The following is a 22,174-nucleotide window of genomic DNA, read 5'->3' on the forward strand; positions in this document are numbered from 1 at the left end:
CAGAAACAGGAATCAATAACTTGTGTATCTCAATAATGTATGATTGAAGAATAGATGATTAGTTATTAAGGCTGGGAATATACCAATGTTTGTAATTTAAAAGTATTAATTTGCTGCTTCAAGTTTTGCTGTAGGAAAGGGAGCAGTCAGATATCATTGACAGAAAACATTGTGCATCCAGTCTTTGTGCTATTACTTTTGAAATATTCAGGTATAGGCTCATCAGTCCCAAAGAATTTGTCAGCTTTTCATCCAGTTTATTTCTCCAATACTTTATCTTTTCTTATATTAATCTTTCAAGTTTCACAGATACATTAAAACTTCCCAATTCCAATAATTTCTTTGTGTTATCTACTGTGAAGAAAGACACAAAATACTCCAACATCTCTGCGATAAGTTTACTAGTAAACTAAATGTTGTTGGAGAATATAAGATCCAAAATAACATATTGGTCAGAAAACTATCAGAATGCCTTCTGATATTCTATCTATCCATATTGACATTGCATAGAAGACTAAGCCACTTTCAATGTATACAGGCTGAACTTTAACTGTTGTTACAAAGGTAGATTCCAAATGGGAATCTTCTGCATGAAAATAAAGTCTATTAAAGCCAATATAAACAAAACAGTAATTTTATTACAGATAACAACAACAGTATGTTATGAAAAAGAATGAATTATTTGAACAAAGTAAAATGCATTTAAGTGCAAGAAATACTCCTCTGATAAATGTATCCTAAACCAGACAGTGAATTATAAAACAAAATACAAATCGGTTTCTTGATAATCAATTATTTTAGATTGCAGCATCATATATAATGGATTAATGCTGCAGCAAAATTTCTTATAATATTATCAAAAATCCATGAAACATATTCAGCCAAATTAAAGCAGATTAAATCAGATGGACAATGGTCAGTTGTTAAAGGAGATCTAGAATGAAAGACTTAAACCCCTAAGGGACTTACTAATTTAAATGAAAGTTTGGTCTTTCAGACTGATTCTTCATTCCAGCCCCTGTGATATCAGCAGTTGTGGAAGGCCTTAAATGTAATAGTGGGCATTGTGTGCTCCATCTTCAAAACCAGCTGGACATGGACATAACCATGGAATAGAGGTTGGCAGCCTCGTGGAATGCCCTGCACCATGGCCTGCTGCCTGAATCTATTAATGACTATCTTGGGCAGAGACCCAACAGGAAGTTCTCCAAGTTGCTCTTCCCTCTCCATGTCAGGTGACCACAGAACTGGAGCATGGGGCTGAAGTGCAGGTTCAATTTGAGGAGAAACTGCCTGTGACCCTGAACGAGGAGCTGCAGCCTCACACACCCAAAATGAACAGTCTGTGGACTCCTCAAGGTTGGGGAACTGTCCCTTGGAAAATGCTGAAATTACTGAATGAGAAAGTGCCTTCACCCCTGTGAAGGAACGTTCAAATCAATATGCTATTAACCTCCCTGGTTGATTAGTGCCGATATTAAAAAGACAATTGGTATCTGTGTTTAAATTCATATTTATTTGAGATAGTTACAAAAGTCAATTGGATAAAGATTTATAGGAATGTGTTTTTCCAGTATAGCGGAGGCAATGGGCTGCATCCATGTTCAAATTATTTCTGGACATAGCCCAGCTTCTGGCTGGCTGCACACACACACAACATGGGTTTAACAGCAAGTAAGACCAGCAAATGTTACAGTTACCTCCAGCTCTGAAAGGCAATCCCTCTCTCTCAAAGAAAGCTGGAATTACATACAGGAGGATGCTGCTGAATACCAGTGTGGTCTCTGCAAAAAAGGAAATTGAGAACTAGGGCACAGAGAGGGTTCTGTGCTAGAGTCTGTGCTCATGGAGGTGGGCAGGAGATAGAGACCATGTTTTCCGGGAGGTCCCGTACCCTCATGGAATGCCTCTGAAATGAGTGGGAGCAGGTATCGAGGATCATCTCCACATACCTCCAGCAATACAGCAGTGGCAAGTATAACTCGTAAACACAGTGCAATACAGCCATTCACATGCTTCCCTTTCCTGCAGGACCACTCACAAGCAGTAGGGAGCAGCAAAGAATCAGTGGAATTAGGTACAACTTTATTATCTCAGTTCGATGAAGGAGATGGTGTTCAGCATCATAGGAATGCTGTCCTACAGACAATGGCATCCAGCTTCAAGCCTCCCTTCTCATTTACACTTTCAGAAACAAAAATAACACCAACAACCCAGTCCCAGCACAACCGGGGGAAGAGGAATAGTTCGAATCAGCTATGCCATTCCAATACAGCTACGTTACTGGCCAACAGTGTGGAAAATTGCCCAAGTGTGTCCTATGCACAGAATGAAGGAGAAATCAATCTACTCTCAATCATCAGCAAAGTGACAGAATGTGTCACCAGCAGAGCTATTAAGCCCCACTTTCCTCAGCAATAACCTGCTCACTGAAGCTTAGTTTGGACTCCACCATGACCATTCAGCTCCTGACCTCATTACAGCCTAGGGTCGAGCATGGATAAAAGAGCTGAATTCTAGAGGTGAGGTGGGAGTGACAGCCCTTAACATGAAGGTCACATTCAACAAAGTGAGGCATCAAGGAACCCAAGCAAAACTGGAAGCAAAGGGTATCAGGGGGCAAACGCACTAATGGTTGCAGTCATACCTGACACACAGGAAGATAGTTGTGGTTGTTGGAGGTCAGTCATCTCAGCTCCAGGATATCTCTACAGGGGTTCCTCACCGAGGCCCAGCTATCTTCAGCCTCTTCATAAATGACCTTCCCTCTTCCATAAGGTCAGAAGGAATAATGTTCACTGATAATTGAACAATGTTCAGTACCATTTGCTGAAGCAGTCCATGTTCAAGTGCAACAAAACTTAGATGATAGCCACACTTGGACTGGCAAGTTGCAAATAACATTCATACCACACAAATGCCAGGTGATCTCCAATAAGAGATAACCTAACCACACTTTGATGTTCAAATACTACTCGCATTACAATACTCTACTATTAACACCTAACCCTAAGGGTACAAGAGCAGTTCAGAACCAAGGAATTCTACAGCAAGTAACTCACCTCCTGAAACCCCAAAGCCCTGTCTGTCATCTACAAGGTACAAGTCAGCAATAGGATGGAATACTTTCCATCTACCTGTAGTTCCAACAACACTCAAGAAGTAACACCACTCATCACAAAGCATCCCACCTGCTTGAAACCACATTCACAAATATTCATTCCCTCCACCACCAACACTCAGTTCTGGATGTGTGCATTATAAGGTGCACTGTGGAAATTCACCTAATGATAAAATTTGTTTAAAGATCTTTAGACAGCACCTTCCAAACTCCCAAACACAATCATTTGGAAGGAAAAGGCAGCAAATACATAGAAACATCAACACCTACATGTTCCCCTCCAAACCCTTCCTATCCAGACTTGGAAATATATCGCCATCCCTTCAGTGCTGGTTTGTAAAATTCATGGAAATCGCTCCCTAGCATCATTGTGGGTCTACTTCCAGTACATGGACTGCAGCAGTTTGAGAAGGCAGCTCACCACCACCATCTCAAGGGCAACTCAAGATGGCAATAAATGCTGGGCTTCACAATGACGCCCATGTCCCATAGGTAAATAAAAAGAGAGAGACAATAAACCACACAAGGGATGTTGAGGCACTATGGCTTGATCTGTGGGACTGACCATAACTGGGAGATTCAACAGAATCGGGATCAGTACAGGGTGAGCTGCTGAGCAGGAGTTGACACCAAGCAAACCAAGGGGAGGGAGCTTCAAGTGAATCAGCTCACTGTTGGGGTAGGTCACAGACGGGTTCTGTTGGAAAGAACTCTTATAGGAGCATTGGTGAGCATACTCACTGAGAGACTTGGCGTACTGGCCTTCTGGCACTGTCAAGGCTTCTGGAGAATACAGAGGACATCGTGCAGACCTTAAAGTCTCTCCATTCCACCAGGAATGTGGAGGCCAATTCCTTGACAGAACTCACATTCCCAGCTGTAATGGAGGTTTCTTTGCTGCTTTCTCAGTGCATCATGTCAGGTGACATTAACCCATCTCTAAAGAGGGGTAAACATTGTGAAACAGTGTTTATCTTTGTATAGAAGGGCACACATATGAAAGAAACACATCTATTTCATTTTTTATAATAATTCTCCCAGAATGTATATTGTGAGGAAGGTAATGTGCTATTGTCATCTCCCAGGTATCTACAAATACCATGTTGATGCCTGTGAACATCTTCCTCATCACTGAATCAATCTGAAAAGCGTACCAGTCACTGTAATAGGCAACGATCTGTGGGGGGTTTTCCCGGACATTGGCCGTCTTTATTACAACCAGTGTATCCGGACTCCTGTTGAGTAACTGGAGAATTGACCTCCTGACATTCTGTATTCTTCGAATATAAACTTCAACAGGAAAAGGAGTGAAATGGGCCACTAAGGTAATGGCTATAACTGTGTTTTTCCCTCCTTTAATCTCATCCAGTTTATTTGAAATGAGTTGTAGGTGCTGACTTGCAATGGTACTGAATTGGATCGGAGGGCCATGAGGGCGATATTCTACCACAATGTTGTTCTCCAAGTTCACAGCAAGATGAGGACCCACCTTGATAGGATTGCCAAGTTCCAATCTCTTGAGATCTAAAATAGAAGACAATAGATTTAAGATGCTAAACCACAATATTTCTACTGGAAGAAAACATTATTTTCAACAGCAAAACTCATAACAAGGCCACAGATTTTTGTGATTGTTGAGTAGGACATAAATCATACACAGACACCTTGCAGTAAACACAGAAAACACATTTATTTCTCTCTGTGGTTTCCTTTTATGTTTTAACTTTCGTTTTCCATTAATAGGCTGTGCTTTTCTGCAGTTCTGGTCTCCTTATCTTAGGAAGGCTGGTCGTGCTACAGAGGGAATGCTGCAAAGCTTTCCCAGACTGATTCCTGAGATGGCCAGACTGATGTATGAAGAGACATTGAATCAGTTTGGATTGTGTTCACTGGAGTTCAGAAGAATGAGTGGGGATCTCAATGAAACCTCCAATATTCTAGGAGGACTAGATAGGGTAGATGCATGAAGCATGTTCCTGATAACAGAGGAGTCCAGAACCAGGGATCGCAGTCTAAGGACACAGGGTAAATCATTCAGGACTGAAATGAGGAAACATTTCTTCACCTGGTGAATTCGCTGCCACAGAAAGTGATTAAGTCCAAATCATCATTTGATTTCAACAAGCTGTTAGTTATAGCCCTTGATGGTAAAGGGATCAAAGGGAATGGAGCGAAAAGCAGAGGCTGGTTCTTGAGTTGGATAATCAGCCATGATTATAATGAACGGTGGAGAAGGATCAAAGGGCTGTGGCCTACTTGTGCTTTTTTTTCAATGATGTGGATGTGCCGATGTTGGATTGGGGTGGACAAAGTCAGAAGTCACATGAGGCCAGCTTATAGTCAAATTTATTTGAAATCACAGGCTTTCGGAATGCTGCTCCTTCATCAGGTGAAGTCAAATAAACCTGTTGGACTATATCCTGGTGTCGTGTGACTTCTGACATTTTTTCAATGTTTCTCTGAAAGCTTTCTCTGTTCCCAGTCAGGAAGAGGACAGTGTTGGATGGGGAAAGGAGATAGTGGCCCAAGAGCTTCGCATAAATAAGAGTAACTTGAAACCTGAACTGGGAGGGGAGGTAATGCACAGTGAGATAGAAGAAAAATCATTGCTGGTCAAAACGCATAGGCTAAAGAGAACTAACTCATGGCCTGCTATTGGAACATTAGCTGGAGCAACGGGATGGAACCTGGGAGAAATTGAATGAGAAGCAGTGAGGAGGCCAACCCAGAGAAATTGTGAGAGTAGACTGACAGGTGTATTGCTGCTAACAAATTGGATGTTTACTAAAGAACCAAAAGTGTTCTCAGAATACATGGATGGAATTTTATAACATTCAACTATCCAATTGACTCAACACCAAAATGATTTGACATTGTCCGAATGTTTCAGTGTGAAACAGCATCACCTGGTCCTTGAATAAGCTCCACATTTCAATTGTGCCCATCCCCTGCAGTTTTAGTGAAGTCAGAACGAAGATTTCAAGATCGAAAGAAAGTACCAGCAGGCAAGAATTTGGTTTGAAGTCTGTCTACTTCATTTTACATTACATTACATTACAGAGTGGAAACAGGCCCTTCGGCCCAACAAGTCCACACCAACCCGCCGAAGCGCAACCCACCCATACCCCTACATTTACCACTTACCTAACACTACAGGCAATTTAGCATGGCCAATTCACCTGAGCTGCACATCTTTGGACTGTGGGAGGAAACCGGAGCCCCTGGAGGAAACCCACGCAGAACGTGCAAACTCCACACAGTCAGTCGCCTGAGGCGGGAATTGAACCCGGGTCTCTGGCGCTGTGAGGCAGCAGTGCTAACCACTGTGCCACCGTGCTGCCCACAAATGCCAGGAGCATCCGGAGTAAGGTGGGTGAACTTGCAGCATGGGTTGATACTTGGGATTTCGATGTTGTGGGCATTTCAGAGACCGGAGAGAAGGTAGAGTGAGGACAGGAATGGTTATTGCAGGTGCCAGGATTTAGATGTTTCAGTAAGAACAGAGAAAATGGTAAAAGAGGGGGTGGTGTGGCACTGTTAGTCAAGGACTGTATTACAGTTACAGAAAGGATGTTTGAGGACTCCTCTACTGAGGAAGTATGGGCTGAAAAATGTGTTGCTGGAAAAGCACAGCAGGTCAGGCAGCATCCAAGGAGCAGGAGAATCGAAGTTTCGGGCACAAGCCCTTCTTCAGGATTCCTGACCTGCTGCGCTTTTCCAGCAACACATTTTTCAGCTCCCATCTCCAGCATCTGCAGTCCTCACTTTCTCCTGAGGTAGTATGGGCTAAGGTTAGAAACAAGAAAGGAGAGGTTACCCTGCTGGGAGTTTTCTACAGGCCTCCAAATAGTTGCAGAGGATAGGATAGCAAAGATGATCCTTGATAGTAGCAAGAGTGACAGGGTAGTTGTTATGGGAACCTTTAAGTTTCCAAATATTGACTGGAATACTATAGTTCAATACTTTAGATGGGTCAGATTTTGTCCAATGTGTGCAGAAGGGTTTCCTGACACAGTGTGTAGACAGGCCAACAAGAGGCGAAGCTACATTTAATTTGGTACTGGGTAATGAACCCAGCCAGGTGTTTGATTTGGAGGTAGGTGAGCACTTTGGTGATAGTCACCACAAGTCGGTTATGTTTACTTTCATGATGGAAAGGGATAGATATATACCGCAGAGCAAAAGTTATAGCTGGGGAAAGGCAATTCTGATGCGATTAGGCAAAATTTAGGATGCATAGGATAGGGAAGGAAACTGCAGGGGATGGGCACATTGAAATGTGGAGCTTATTCAAAGACCAGCTATTGCATGTCCTTGATAACTATGAACTGGTCAGGCAGAGAAGAAGTTGTTGAGCGCGGGAGCTGTAGTTTACTAAGGAAGTTGAATCATTTGTCAAGAGGAAGAAGAAGGCTTATGTTAGGATGTACAAAGTTAAAAATCAGGTTATAGATTTTTAACTTTGTACACCCCAGTCCAACACCGGCATCTCCAAATTATGTTAGGATGAGATGTGATGGCTCAGTTAGGGAGCTTGAGAGTTTCACGTTATCCAGGAAAGACCAAAAAAGAGAGCTGAGAAGAGCCAGGAGGGGACATGAAAGGCCTTGGTGGATAGGATCAAGGACAACTCTAAGGTTTTCTATAACTTTATCAGGAACAAAAGAATGATTAGAGTAAGATTAGGGCCAATCAAACAAAGTAGTGGGAAGGTGTGCATTGAGTCCGAGGAGACAGGGGAAGCGCTAAATGAATACTTTTGGTCAGTATTCATACTAGAAAAAGACAATAAGGTTGAGGAGAATACTGAGATACAGACTACTAGACTAGATGGGAGGTGTTAGCAATTCTAGAAAGTGTAAAAATAGATGAGTCCCCTGGGCCAGATGGGATTTATCCTAGGATTCTCTGGGAAGCCAGGAAGGAGATTACCGAGCCTTTGGCTTTGTTTTTCATGTCATCATTGTTAACAGGAATAGTGCTAGAAGACTTGAGTATAGCAAATGTTGTTTCCTTGTTCAAGATGGGGAGTAGAGACATATCTGGTAACTATAGACCAGTGAGCCTTACTTTGGTTGTGGGTGAAGTGTTGGATAGAGGTATGAGAGATAGGACTTACAATCATCTCGAGATGAATAAGTTGATTAGGGATAGTCAACACGGTTTTGTGAAGGGTATGTCATGCCTCACAAACCTTATTGAGTTATTTGAGAAGGTGACCAAACGCGTGGACAAGGTCAAAGCGATTGGTGTGGTGTATATGGATTTCAGTAAGGCGTTTGATAAGGTTTCCCACGGTAGACTATTGCACAAAATATGGAGGCGTGGGATTGAGGGTGATTTAGCAGTTTGGATCAGAAATTGGCCAGCTGAACGAAGACAGAGAGTGTTGGTAGATGGGAAATATTCATCCTGGAGTTCAGTTACTAGTGGGGATCTGTTTTGGGTCCACTGTTGTTTGTAATTTATATAAATGACCTCGAAGAAGGCATAGAAGGATGGTATAGGAAATTTGCGGATGACACTAAGGTTGGTAGAACTGTGGATAGTGACAAAGGCTGTTGTAGGTTACAGAGAAACATAGATAAGCTGCAGAGCTAGGCTGAGAGGTGGCAAATGGAGTTTAATGCAAAAAAGTGTGAGGTGATTCACTTTGGAAGGAGCAACAGGAATAAAGAGTACTGGGCTAATGGTAAGATTCTTGATAATGTAGATGAGCAGAGAGATCTCAGTGTCCAGGTACATAGATCCCTGAAAGTTGCCACTCAGGTTGATAGGGTTGTTAAGAAGGCATACTGTGTGCTAGCTTTTATTGGTAGAGGGATTAAGTTTTGGAACCATGAGATCATAGTGTAGCTGTACAAAATTCTGGTGCGGCCACATTTGGAGTATTGCACACAGTTCTGGTCACCACATTATCGGAAGGATGCGGAAGTTTTGGAAAGGGTTCAGAGGAAAGTTACTAGGATGTTGCCTGGTATGGAAGGAAGATCTTCTGAAGAAATACTAAGGGACTTGAGGCTATTTTCATTAGCAAGAAGAAGGTTGGGAGGTGACTTAATTGAGACATATAAGATAATCAGAGGGTTAGATAGGTTGGACAGTGAGAGCCTTTTTCCTCAGACGGCGATGACTAGCACGAGAGGACATAGCTTTAAATTGAGGGCTGAAAGATATAGGACACATGTTAGAGGTAGTTTATTTGCTCAGAGAGTAGTAGGGAACGCACTGCTTGCAACAGCAATAGATTCACCAACGTTAAGGGCATTTAAATGGTCATTGGATAGGCATATGGACGAGAATGGAATTACATAGGATAGATGGGCTTCAGATTGGTTCTACAGGTCAGTGCAACATCGAGGGCCAAAGGGCCTATACTCTGCTGTAATGTTCTATGTTCTATGAATTTTTCAGATCAGGATGTTTTTGTTTATTTTTACTTGTTCCAGGAATGTGGGTGGTACTAAGTCAACATTTCCTGCCCATCCCTCCTTTCCCTGAAGAAGGTGGTAGTGACCGTGAGCTGTTTTTATTTCTGATTTCCAGTGTCCATGGCTCTTTTGATTTTTATTGGGGACACTATCAGTGCTTTGAGGAAGTAAGTTCCAGTATTTTGATCCTGAGACTTTGAAGAAACGGTGACATATTTCAGTCAGCATAGTAATTGACTTGGAGGAAACATACAGGTTGTGATGTTTCCATTTAATTTCTGCTTTTGCCTTTCTAGGCAGTTGAGGTTGATGATGTCAGAGAAGCCTTGGTGAGTACAAATGGTACACATTGCTTTCACCAAGTGTCATTGGTTGAGGGAATGAATGTTGACAGTAGTGGGAGTTGAGTTTCCTATGTGTTGTTGGAGCTACACTCAACTTAGTCAGTGTGGAATATTCTTGACTTGTGCCTTGTAGATGATGGACATGTATTAGAGAGTCAGGATGTGAGTATCTGACAGGCTTTGAAGCTATACTATTTATATGGCTGGTCTGATTCAGTTTGTGGCCACCAAGCTGTTGATGGTGGGGGATTCAGTGATGGTAATAACATTGAAATTGAGTCCTGGTGAATTGAATAACTAGGAACGTAGAGAAGACTTTAAAATAAATAGTTCTGAAGAGAGATCAGGAGGGGAGAATAAATTTGGGAACTAAATAGTCAAGGGTATGTAACTTTTGAAACAGACAGGCAGGAAGGGAAGGGTGGTGAGGTAACTTTGTTAGTATGAGATAAAATAAGTACAATGGCAGGAAATGCTGTTGGATTGGAAGTTGTAGAAGCCATTCAGGGGAAGGTAAGAAATAACGAGGAGAAGACGACACTGGTGATAGCACTCCATTGGTTCCCTAGCAGCAGCAGTAGCAGCAGCTGTTCTGTAGGACAGAGAATAAATCAAGAGATAATGAGTGTGTGTAAAAGGACAGTCTGCATGTAGGTTTGGAAAATTGAGTTGGCAAAGGTAGTCACACGGATGAATTCATAGAGTGAATTCAGGATAGTTTCCTGCAATATAATGTCATGGATCCAACCAGGGATCAGGTTATTTCAGATCTAACAATGTGTAATGAGGCAGATTTAATAAATGATTTCAGAATAAAAGACTCCCGAGAGAACACTTATCATAACATGGTAGAATTCAGCATTCAGTTTGACATTGAGAAACTTGGGTCAGGAACACCTGTGCTAAACTTAAACAGCTGCAGTCTGTGTGCTGTAAGTTGACCCACAATTCCCTTATGGAGGGATTTCCCAGAATTTGATAAAACAACACTGAAGGAACGGCGATATATTTCCAAGTCAGGATGATGAGTGGCTTGGAGGGTGGTGGTGTTCCCATGTATCTGCTGTCCTTTTCTTTCTAGTTGGAAGTGCCTGTGGTTTTGGAAGGTGCTGTCTAAGGAATTGGGAAGAATGTCTGCAGTGCATCTTGTAGATAGTACACACTGCTATTACTGGCTGTTGATGTTGGAGGGAGTGGAGGATGTGGTGCCAATTAAGTGGGCCGCTTTATTCTGGATGGTGTCAAGCTTCTTGAGTGTTGTTGGAGCTGTATCCATGCAGGCAAGTGAGGAATATTCCATCACACTCCTGACTTGTGTCTCGGGTATTAACAGAAGTAATCAGAGAGATAGAGGATGCACTGGCACTAATCTTCCAACAATCCCCAGATTCAGGGAAAATGTCAGAGGTTTGGACAATTGCCAATGTGACACATCTATTTCAAAGAACAAGGAGGCAAAAAATAGGTAACTTTCAGCCAGTTCACCTTGACATCGTGGTCAGTGATTTTCATGGAAGGGCCCTTGTGGTAGTTTTGCCAGGCCTCCAGGAAGATTGATGAAACAGGTATAAAGACAAAAAAGTGCAACATTCAGCCCCATGTATTTGGCTGTACTGTGAATACAACTTTCCCGAAATCCTGGAATGGAACTTAAATCCATACCTTCTCGCTCAGGGGCAAGGGAGCTGCCCTTGCACCTGTAGTTCTCTATTACCTAGGATTAAGGGGCAAAAATAATCCACTATATTAAATCCAATCTCAGACGAAAATGTTTACATTAAAGTATTCCGAAACAAATTATACTTATGTAGCACCTTTCAATGATTCTGAGAAAGCTTATAAAGTAAGATTCATGCTCATAAGACAATATTAGTACGTATGGTCAAGACGTTGGTAAAGATGAAGGTCTTAAGCACATCTTAAAGGGAGAAAGTGACATATAGAGATTGAGGATTATAAGAAAGTAGTCCTGGGCTTAGTGTCCATGCAGGTAAAGGCACAGCTGCTAATAAAGGAGCATTTAAAATCAGGGATTTCCCCAATAGACCACTGGTTGATGAGGTCATATATCATAAAGGGTTGTGAAACCAGAGAAAGTTACTAAAATAGAGAGGACTAATGCCATAACGGAACGGAGAACAAGTATGAACTTTTTGTTAAAGATCAATGCAGTGCAGAAACACCAATTAATGTAGGTCAGTGGTCGCAAAGGGTGATATGTTAATAGTCTTGATGTGCGTAAGGTCATCAGTAGTAGTTGGCAGCCTCAAGTGTAAGAAACAAATATATGAGAGACCAGTTAGGAACACACTGAAATAGTCAAGCCTAGAGGTAACAACATCATAAATGAGGGTTACTTCACCAGATGAACTAAGGCAGGGACAAAGTCAGGAGCTACTGTGGAAGTGAAAATAGACAGTGTTAATGACAACATAGAAATGTAGGAGGAAGCTTATCTCAGAGTTTAGTAAGACACCAAGGTAATGAATGATAGATTTAGTTTCAGATAGTTGACCAAAAGAAATGTCTTCAATTTTCCAAATATTTCATTAAAGGAAATTTCTGCTTCTCAAGCACTGGATGTTAAATAAGCAGCCTGACAATTTAGAAACTGTGAATGATTTGAGAATGGTGCTGGTGAGCTGAACATGGGTTTAGTCAATATATATGTGTAAACTAATGATGTGCACATGCATGTTTTCACTGAGGGACAGCAGGTCAATGAAATGTCGCAGGGAGCCAAGGATAGATCCTCCATAGTAACAGTGTGGGAGCAGAAACAGAAGCCAGTGCAAATGATCGTGATGTTATGGGTAACTGTGGCCCCATGGCTAACAGCCGAAGCTCAACAAGCATGATCGGAAATTATGCTAGCTTTACAGAAAGACCAGATCAGCTTGGGAGATGAAATGTTTGCAAATCAACTTCCCAGCTCGGCGATCACACCCACAACCACAACAACTGGCACCCGAGTCACAAATCCTTACATAAAGCTTGATCTTGAAAAATGTCCACATTACAGAGGAGGTGGTGCTGGATGTCTTAAAATGCATAAAGGTGGATAAATCCCCTAGAGTTGATCAGTTGTACCCTAGAACATTGTGGGAATCTAGGGAAGTAATTGCTGAGCCCCTTGCTGAGGTAGTCTCAGGTGAGGTACTGGAAGACTAGAGGTTGGCTAATGTAGTGTTACTATTTAAGAAATGTAGTAAAGAGTTGCCAGGGAACTATAGACCAGTGAGCCTAATACCGGTGGTGGGCAAGTTGTTGGAGGGATCCTAAGAGGCAGAATTTACATGTATTTGGAAAGACAAGGACTGGTTAGGGATAATCAACATGGCTTTGTGCATGGGAAATTGTATCTCACAAACTTGATTGAGTTTTTTGAAGATGTAATAAATAGAATTGATGAGGGCAGAGCAGTGGACTTGATTTATATGGACATCAGTAAGGCTTTTGACAAGGTTCCTCATGGTAGACTGGTTAGCCGGGTTAGATCACACAGAATACTGGGAGAACCAGCCATTTGGATACAGAACTGGCTCAAAGTTTGAAGACAGAGGGTGGTGGTGGAAGGTTGCTTTCAGATTGGAGGCCTGTGACCAGTGGTGTGTCATAAGGATTGTGGTGCTGGGTCCACTGGTTTTTGTCATTTATATAAATGATTTGGATGTGAACATAGGAGGTATGGTTAGTGAGATTGCAGATGACACCTCAACTGGAGGTGTACTGGACAGTGAAGGTTACCTCAAAGTACAACAGGATATTGATAAGATGGGATGATGGGCTGAGGAGTTGCAGATGGAGTTTAATTTAGATAAATGTGAGGTGTTGCATTTTGGAAAAGCAAATCAGAGCAGGACTCATATACTTAATGGTAAGGTCCTAGGGAGTATTGCTGAACAAAGAGACCTTGAAGTGCAGGTTAATAGTTCCTTGAAGTAGAGTCACAGGTAGATAGAACAGTGAAGAAGGCGTTTGGTATTCTTTCCTTTATTGGTCAGTGCCTTGCGTATAAACGTTGGGAGGTCATGTTGTAGCTATGCAGGACATTACTAAGGCCACTTATAGAAACTGTATGCAATTCTGGTCTCCCTTATATAGGGAGGATGTTGTGAAACTTGAAAGGGTTTAGAAAAGATTTATAAGGATGTTGCCAGGGTTGGAGAATTTGAGCTACAGGGAGATGCTGAATAGACTGGGGCTACTCTTCCTGGAGGATTGGAGGCTGAGGGATGACCGTATAGAGATTTATAAAATCATGAGGGGGATAGATAGGTATAGGTTTGGGGTGTGAGGGGAAAGATTTAAAAGGGATCTAAGGAGCAACGTTTTCACACAGAGGGTGGTGTTTTTAATGTAATGAGCAACCTCAGGAAGTGTTTTAACATTTAAACATTTAAAAGGGATCTGGATGGGTGTACAAATAGGTAGGGCTTAGAGGGACATGAGCCAAATGCTGGTAAATGGAAGTAGACTAATTCAGGATATCTGGTCGGCATGGACGATTTGTACCGCAGGGTCTGTTTCCTTGCTGTTCAGCTCTATGACTCGATGACTCTAAAGGAGCAATTGGTCAGAACAGCAACAAAGGAATCAGGTGAATTTAAACACACTGGAGTACTCAGTTTTCTCGCTGATAATCTCAGCCATTGTGGTAAGCCACATAAATGTCAGGTAGTCAGCTCTATGACTCGATGACTCTAAAGGAGCAATTAAGAAGACAAAATAGGAAAGTACGTCCAAAAAGGTCAGAACAGCAACAAAGGAATCAGGTGAATTTAAACACACTGGAGTACTCAGTTTTCTCGCTGATAATCTCAGCCATTGTGGTAAGCCACATAAATGTCAGGTAGTGGATGCAGATGATCACAGGAGACCTAATGTGCCCAACCAAAAAGAAAGAAAACCTGGGGAACAGCCTGAACCGGGTCAAATGACAAAACTCAAAGTGTTTTATTGGGGGAATCCTCTGCAGTGAAGGACAGAAGTAGGAAAACTGGATGTGGTATGTATGTAACTGAGTTTCAAGGTAACGCTGTGGCAGAAATAACTTTAAAGCAAACAGCTGCAAGGAGTGTTCAAGCTGCCGAGCAAGCAGTGTAGCATCTGTGCTTAGTCATCCCGACAAGATCCCCCACTGATAGGTATCTATTCCGAACTAGGTATACATATGCAGGAGTCTGACTGACTTCCTGTCACTGAGGGAAGCAAAGGATTTGTGTCAGCAGACAGGACACCCCTGCCACCCACAACCCTCTTCAAACATATTACTCAAACAACCCAGGAATAAGCATATGGGATTTATCAAAGTAAAGACACACGACAAATCCTTCCCTGCTGGGAACATAAGAGTGGTTGAATTGGCAAAACAATGTGCCTGAGAGGGAGATCTATGTCAAGCCCCCTGAACAGGCAAACAAATAAATACAGTCACTGTCCAACAGTCTCAGTTTGAAGATTTTACACAAGCTCGAGGCAATAACAATGGTTGAAAACAGATCTGAAAGGAAACATAACTTTCATCTTCCAAGTAGAAGATACAAACTGAGGATACATGGTAGGTATGGAACCATGCTGTCCATCACTAATAAGTCCATTTGCTTCTAAATCCATATGAACCCAAACTGTAACCAAATAATATATCAATGCCATGATGCCTAGGTCACCCAGGGGTGAAAACAATCACTGAGCAAATTCAATTGCTGGTGACTTAATGTGGGAAAGGAAGTGAAACATTGAGTCGACAATTGTTTGGTATGTCACCAGAATAACCTGGATCATTATGATAACAACAGGGAATTAAGACACAAGACCAGCAATTGGACCCTGGAACTACTTGTGAATAGATGAAATTAGATCTTTGCTACCACGCAAGGCATAACAAAGAACAAAGAACTATACAACACAGTTCAGGCCTTTCAGCCGTCGAAGTCTGCACTGACACATTTTGCCTTCCATACTAAAACGGTCTTCACTTACAGGATCCATATCCCTCTATTCCCTTCCTATTCATGTATTCGTTCAGTTGTTTCTTAAATGCTGCTGTTGTGGCTGCTTCCACCACCTCCTCTGCAATGCATTGCAGGTACTCAACACTTTGTGTGAAAAACTTGCCTCATACATTTCTTTTAAACATCCCCCCTGCACCTTGAAACTGTGCCTCCCAGTAATTGACCCCTCCATCCTGTGAAAATGCCTCATAATTTCCAAACTATCCATGCCATTCACAATCTTACAATCTTCTATCAGGTCGCCCCTCAAACTCCTGTGTTTCAATGAAAAAAAACTCAGTCAATCCAACCTTTCTTCACAGCTAAAATCCCCCATACAAGGCAACATTCTGGTAAAACCTTTTCTGTACCCTCTCCAAAGCATCCCATCTTTCTGGTAGTGTGGTGACCAGAACTGTACGCAATATTCCAAGTGTGGCCTAACTAAAGTTCTATAAAGCTGCAGCATGACTTCTCTATCCTTATCCTCAGTGTGCTTTCCAATGAAGGCAAGCCTTTTTTACTACCTCATCTATTTGCGCTGTCATCTTCAGTGACATGTGGATCTGCATGCCTATATCACTCTGCAAGTCAATACCCTGCCATTCACTGTATAATTTCCACCTGTACCTGACCTTCCCAAATGCATCACCCTACATTTGCCCGGATTAAACTCCATCTGCCATTTTTCTGCCCAGGCCTCCAACTTGTCTATATCCTGCTGTATCCTCTGACAATCCTCCTGTCTATCTGCAACTTATCTGAAAACTTACTGATTAGGCCAGCTATGTTTTCATCCAAATCATTTATGTAGATTACGAACAGTAGAGGTCCCAGCACTGATCCCTGTGGAACACAACTAATCACAACTCCCCATTCTAAATGGCATCCTCCCACTGTTACCTTCTGTCTCCTATGATAAAGCCAGTTCTATATCCATCTCGCCAACTCACCCTGATACCATGTGACTTCACTTTTTGTACCAGTCTGCCATGAGGGACCTTGCCAAAGACTTTACTGAAGTCCATGTAGACAACATCAACCATTTTTCCCTCATCAATCATCTTTGTCACCGCCCCAAAAATCTTAATCAAGTTAGTGTGGCACAATCTCCCCGCAAAGAACCATGCTGTCATCCCTAATAAGTCCATTTGCTTCTAAATCCACATGGACTGTGTCCCTGAGAATCTTCTCCAATAATTTCCCTACCATCAACATGAGACACACAGGGCTTTAATTTCCAATATTATCCCTGATACTCTTCATAAAGAATGGGTTCAACATTGGCTATTCTCCAATCCTCTGGGACCTCACCTGTGGCCAAAGATACAAAAGCATGTGTAAATATATCCTGGCTGTCTTTGATTCCCTTTAATAAATGGGTTGAAGTATGGCCCACTGAAAGTAACAGAGCCAGAATAACAGCCAATAGACTGGTACAGCACGTATTCACGAGATAGGAAGTCCCATGCAGTATTGAATCTGATCAAGGCAACCACTTTAATTGTCCAAGTTATGAAAAATTGTCAGAAATTTCACACAGAAAGAAGTCAGATATTTCACACAATTTACCATCTTCAGTCAAGTGGGATTATGGGAAGAATGAACTGAACTGTACAATAAAATAATTCGACATGAAATGTAGTTTTGCCCTTCATCCTAATACTGGTAAATAATACTGGATCAAGATCCATAGGGTTTACTCCACACATCTGAAGGATAGGGCTTCTTATGAAGCTCTCCTGGCACTTGATCTTTCAGAGCCTGAAGTAGTGGTCCTTGGTCATGAGAAAACTCTGCACAATGTTCAAGCTGCCCAAATGGAGATGGCCATTAAATTAAGACAGGAGAAGAAATGTAGTAAAGCATATTTTGATGTTAAATAAAGCCTGTCAATATGATATAGACAGTAAGTCATGCTCCAGATCTATCAGCTAGGTACATTGTTTTTCCCAAAATATTCTGAGTCCTCGTATATACAGTAATGGTTAAAGCAAGCCTGTTAGTCTACAAGGTTCTTTGGACTCAGCCAAGGCTAGATGGTACATTCCTGATGAAGGGCTCCTGCCCGAAACATCGGTTTTCCTGCTCCTCGGATGCTGTCTGACCTGCTGTGCTTCTCTATCACCACTCTAATCTAGACTCTGATCTCCAGCATCTGTCATCCTCACTTTTGCCTGGATGGTACTATGTCAATCGAATGAAGCTGTATGGCTGTCAAAGTAGCCATCAGGATCACTTATTTTTGGATACATGTGAAACGATGCCGACTTCACATCATGTTTCACCTGTCACCATCTCCACCACCTCAAGGAGGATGGTTGCCATTGCATTTGCCTCAAAATTGGAATTAGGACAAAAAGGAAAAAAGGCCCCAAACACAAATGTCTAATCCAACAGCTTGGTTTCAAAATCAGGGCCAGCCTCCGCTGACCAGATACAGATAGTAAATTTAGTCTAAATTGGCTCTTTGGCCAACTCACCTTGCAAGTACAAAAACTGTAAATAAAAGCAGATATGTCCTACAGGGAGCCAAATACTAATAAGATTAAATGGAAGCTTATGATGATCATCAACTGTGTGTCACTAACCATAGCTACTGCCATCTAGAGGAACATTACCCACTAAGATCCATCAGAACCAAATGGAGGATTGTGGTACAACCTATTGAAAGATGTAAACTGGGGAGATGGACAGTTGGACATGAATCTGAGATGAGTGTGACCGGCAGCAAAGAGTTCATAATTTGAAATAGGGACAATTTCCACCCAAAGGTTTTGTTAACTCGAGAAAGTAATGCTCAAATTGGAGTGAAGAATGATATAGGAAGTGAGGTGAATGCACAGGTATTGAAGGAATTGTAGCCCTTGAGTTTGGGACCCCTTTAAACCCACAAGATGAATGATTTCTGTCCCTTTAAAATGCTCAACAGGGATTGTAAGCAATGAAAGGATAGAAGAATCCAGAATTAGCCACCACCCTTCAGATCGCCCACTGACCACTTCACTTCTGGCCCTGGAAACTTATCCTGACACAACGGGACCACAGAGCAGGCTAGTCATGAAAGAAACCGGTAAGGTCCTGTATGACAATTCCATCGTGAATTGGTGCCCATAGCATAACTGGAATCCAGATGCCCAAGTGGTGCCCCTCCCAAATGAGAAATTTGTATGCCCCATCTTACCCAAGTTCTGCTTGAACAAGAGACTGAGAGAAATGAAAAAGCAACAAACCAGAGCCAAAAGGCCGACAGGAAAACAGTTTAATCAATGATGTGGCAACAGCTTCTGGAGCAGTGAAGTACACTGTAAATATGCTTGATTTACAGAATTAAGACAACAAACTCAGAACCCTAACCAAAAAAGTTAAACAAATCTTAGACAAAATAAATAACAATGGCTAAAGAATGATAAGAGAGGGTTAGAGGAAAACCAGGTTGGAAATCAAACAGTTAAAGTATTGGAGAGACATGCTAAAACTACTAATCAAATTATTATGGATAAACTAGATGATGATGTCAGACAGCAGAGTGCAGAACCCTGTGCAGCATCTGTGGTAACTGACGGTGGAACAATTGAGGGAAAATCTTGTACAAGCTAGTCAGGGAAAGGTCCATCCTGGGTTAGCAATGAGCAGCTAAGAGACCTGAACAACAGGGGAACACATCCAAACATGCTGAGCTGTCAACTTCGGCAGCTGACTAGAGTTTGTTTAAGAAATAATTGTGGAGGAACCTGAGAGAAAGTCCTGGGAATGGTACTAAGACTCACAATGATCCCTAGCGAAGAATTTGGGTTAAATGTTTCTGAGTTGGAAAGTACAGATTTTGTTATGGAAAAAATATAGATGGGGCACAAGAACACTCTACCATATGTTATTGAAAAGGAAGGGAAAGTTGTAGGTCCCACATTAGCTAGGTGTCAACAAACAGACAAAATAATTATATGGCCTTACCCTGTATAGCCCAAGGGACAAGCTCTGTGTGGTTTTATGAAAGTTTAAATTGCATGATAGCAGACAGGAACATTAACACTGACATCACAAAGATGGCCTATAAAGGAAAAAGGGAATGTTGTGTCTGATTAAAGGAACATCAATGTGCTGCACAAACATGCCATGTTATGAATATCATCTTCTCTATTCGAGTCCCAGGTACCAACCAAGTGATTGATATACAGAAAAGAAACTGTGGTTGCAAAAAGGGATAAAATAACACTGATAAGAAGAATCATGGACACAAATGTCTCCTATTTTAAACGACTCTTGGACAAATGAGCTCTGAACTATGAGGGTCTTGTACAAGGGAACATGCCATCAAACAGTCTTGAAGACTGGGTTAAAAACAAATAAAAGAATGCAATTTGAGACCAACGTTTGCAAAGAGCAGATCCTGAGTTCAAGTGTCAGAGAAGACAATAAGTTGTCAGAGTGAACCTAGCCAGTTCAGCATATGTGATGGCATCTAGATTCTCGTGAAACATTTCGATAATGCACTGATTGTGTGCTTCCTAAGAACTAAAGAGTTAATAATAAAGAGGAAGTTATTTAATATTTGACTATCAATCCTTTAACTGTCATAAAATTTGAGATCAGAATAGGAAAAGGATAAACATGATTCTCTGGCTATAATTAGAGAGATAAGAATGGAACCAAGTGACAGCATTGTCCCAGTAAATGACAGCAGAGAGGCATTGAAGAAAGATGGTGTGGTCAACAATTTCAAAGGTCACAGGCAGGTCAAGAGGGAAGAGGAGGGACAGTTCAGGGAAGAACATCTACCTTTATTGCCTGTTCTGGACGATGTGTGACACAGTAATATTGACTCTTAAATGCCTGTTAAAATGACTTAACAAAACATTCACATATGTCAAATTGCTAAAGAAATGTTGATTGAGAATAAAATTGAATGATACTGGTAGTGGTTAACAGATGAAAAATATCACAGGTAATTTGGTGATGGGAAACAATACATTCAGTTGTGTGCAAGAGCTCTTCTGGATATTAAAAAAAGAGAAAAAGTGAAAAAGAGAAAAAAAAACCAAATGGCCCACCTGACATCAACTTTGACACCAGAAACACCAAGGGCACACCCTGAGTACTTCACAAAATCCTCTTCAATACCATTTTCTGCTGAAGTTGTAAGAGCTGTCCTACAGAGGAATCACTGCTGAAAAGGTCAAGATTTGTGCCCAGTCCCTAATGCTTCCTTTGAACTTCTAGGTGCTAGAGGTGGAGAGTTTGGAAGATGTTATTCAAGTCATTTTGTTAAGTTGTTGCAGTTCATCTCATATATGTACACAATGGCTGTTGTGGTGTGCCAGAGATGGAGGGAGGGAATCTTTACCTTGGTGATGGGATGTCAATCAAGTAAGCTGTTTGGCTTGGATTGGTTTGGTTTGGTTTGGCTTCAGTTATTGTTGGAACCATGCTCATTCAGGGAAATGGAGAGCTTGGAAGATGTTGCTAGATAAGACGTGATGAATTATTACACTGCAAGTTGTCGAAAGTAAACACACCTGCCACTGTGTGAGGGTGGTAGAGTGAATGAATATTGAATGTGGTGGATCAAGTATCAATCAAGCAGACTATTTTGTCCTAGATAGTGCCAAATTTATTCAGTATTGTTGGATCCACACTCTTTCAGGGAAGTGGAGTCTATTCTATCACACTCCTGACATGTGCCTTGTAGATGGGGGACAAGCTTTGAAAGTTGGGAGATGAGTCACTTAAGACAGAATTCACCGCCTCTGATCTACTCTTGCTGCTTCTGAATTTATATGCTGAGTCCAGTTAAGTTTATTTTCAATATTTTCCTCGGACTATTAGTCTTGGGGAACTCAGTAAAGGTACCTTCATCAAATGTCAATAGCAGATGATTAGATTCAGTCTTGTTGGAGATGGCCATTACCTGGTATATGTGGAGTTCCATATTAGTTGTCACTCAACAGCCCAAGCCTAGATGTTGTCCAGCCTTGCCGTGTGATGGCAACGACTCTTTCAGTGTTTTAGGGAATGGTTTGCTCCAGTTCCTATTGACTTCAGTTGTATCTTGGTCTTCTTGGTATTACACTTGGTAAAATGTTGCTCTGATTTGTAGGCTTAGTTACACTTACATCATCACTGGATTTCAGCTCTTATCTATTCAATGGAGAAATGCATCTAAGAATGATTGATTGGTGAGGACAAAGTTAAATGGGATTTTCCCTCGCAATCCACAGGCTGACAAAATATATCTCTCACTACTCAGTCAGTAGTGGTGCTGATGAGCTATTCTCAGTGTTGATC

General features: G+C 41.7%; 1 protein-coding gene across 1 annotated transcript in view; it reads right to left on the reverse strand.

Annotated features, from left to right (window-relative positions):
* Positions 1-4,091: 4,091 nt before the first annotated feature.
* The window catches only part of LOC122555520 (NXPE family member 3-like), a 55,315-nt gene continuing 37,232 nt past the window's right edge, over positions 4,092-22,174 (reverse strand). The window contains exon 4 of the mRNA XM_043701543.1: positions 4,092-4,645. Coding sequence (XP_043557478.1) covers positions 4,092-4,645 — 554 coding nt within the window. The remainder of the gene's footprint in view (positions 4,646-22,174) is intronic.

Source organism: Chiloscyllium plagiosum, chromosome 12 (genome assembly GCF_004010195.1).
Source record: "Chiloscyllium plagiosum isolate BGI_BamShark_2017 chromosome 12, ASM401019v2, whole genome shotgun sequence".
NCBI lineage: Eukaryota > Metazoa > Chordata > Chondrichthyes > Orectolobiformes > Hemiscylliidae > Chiloscyllium > Chiloscyllium plagiosum.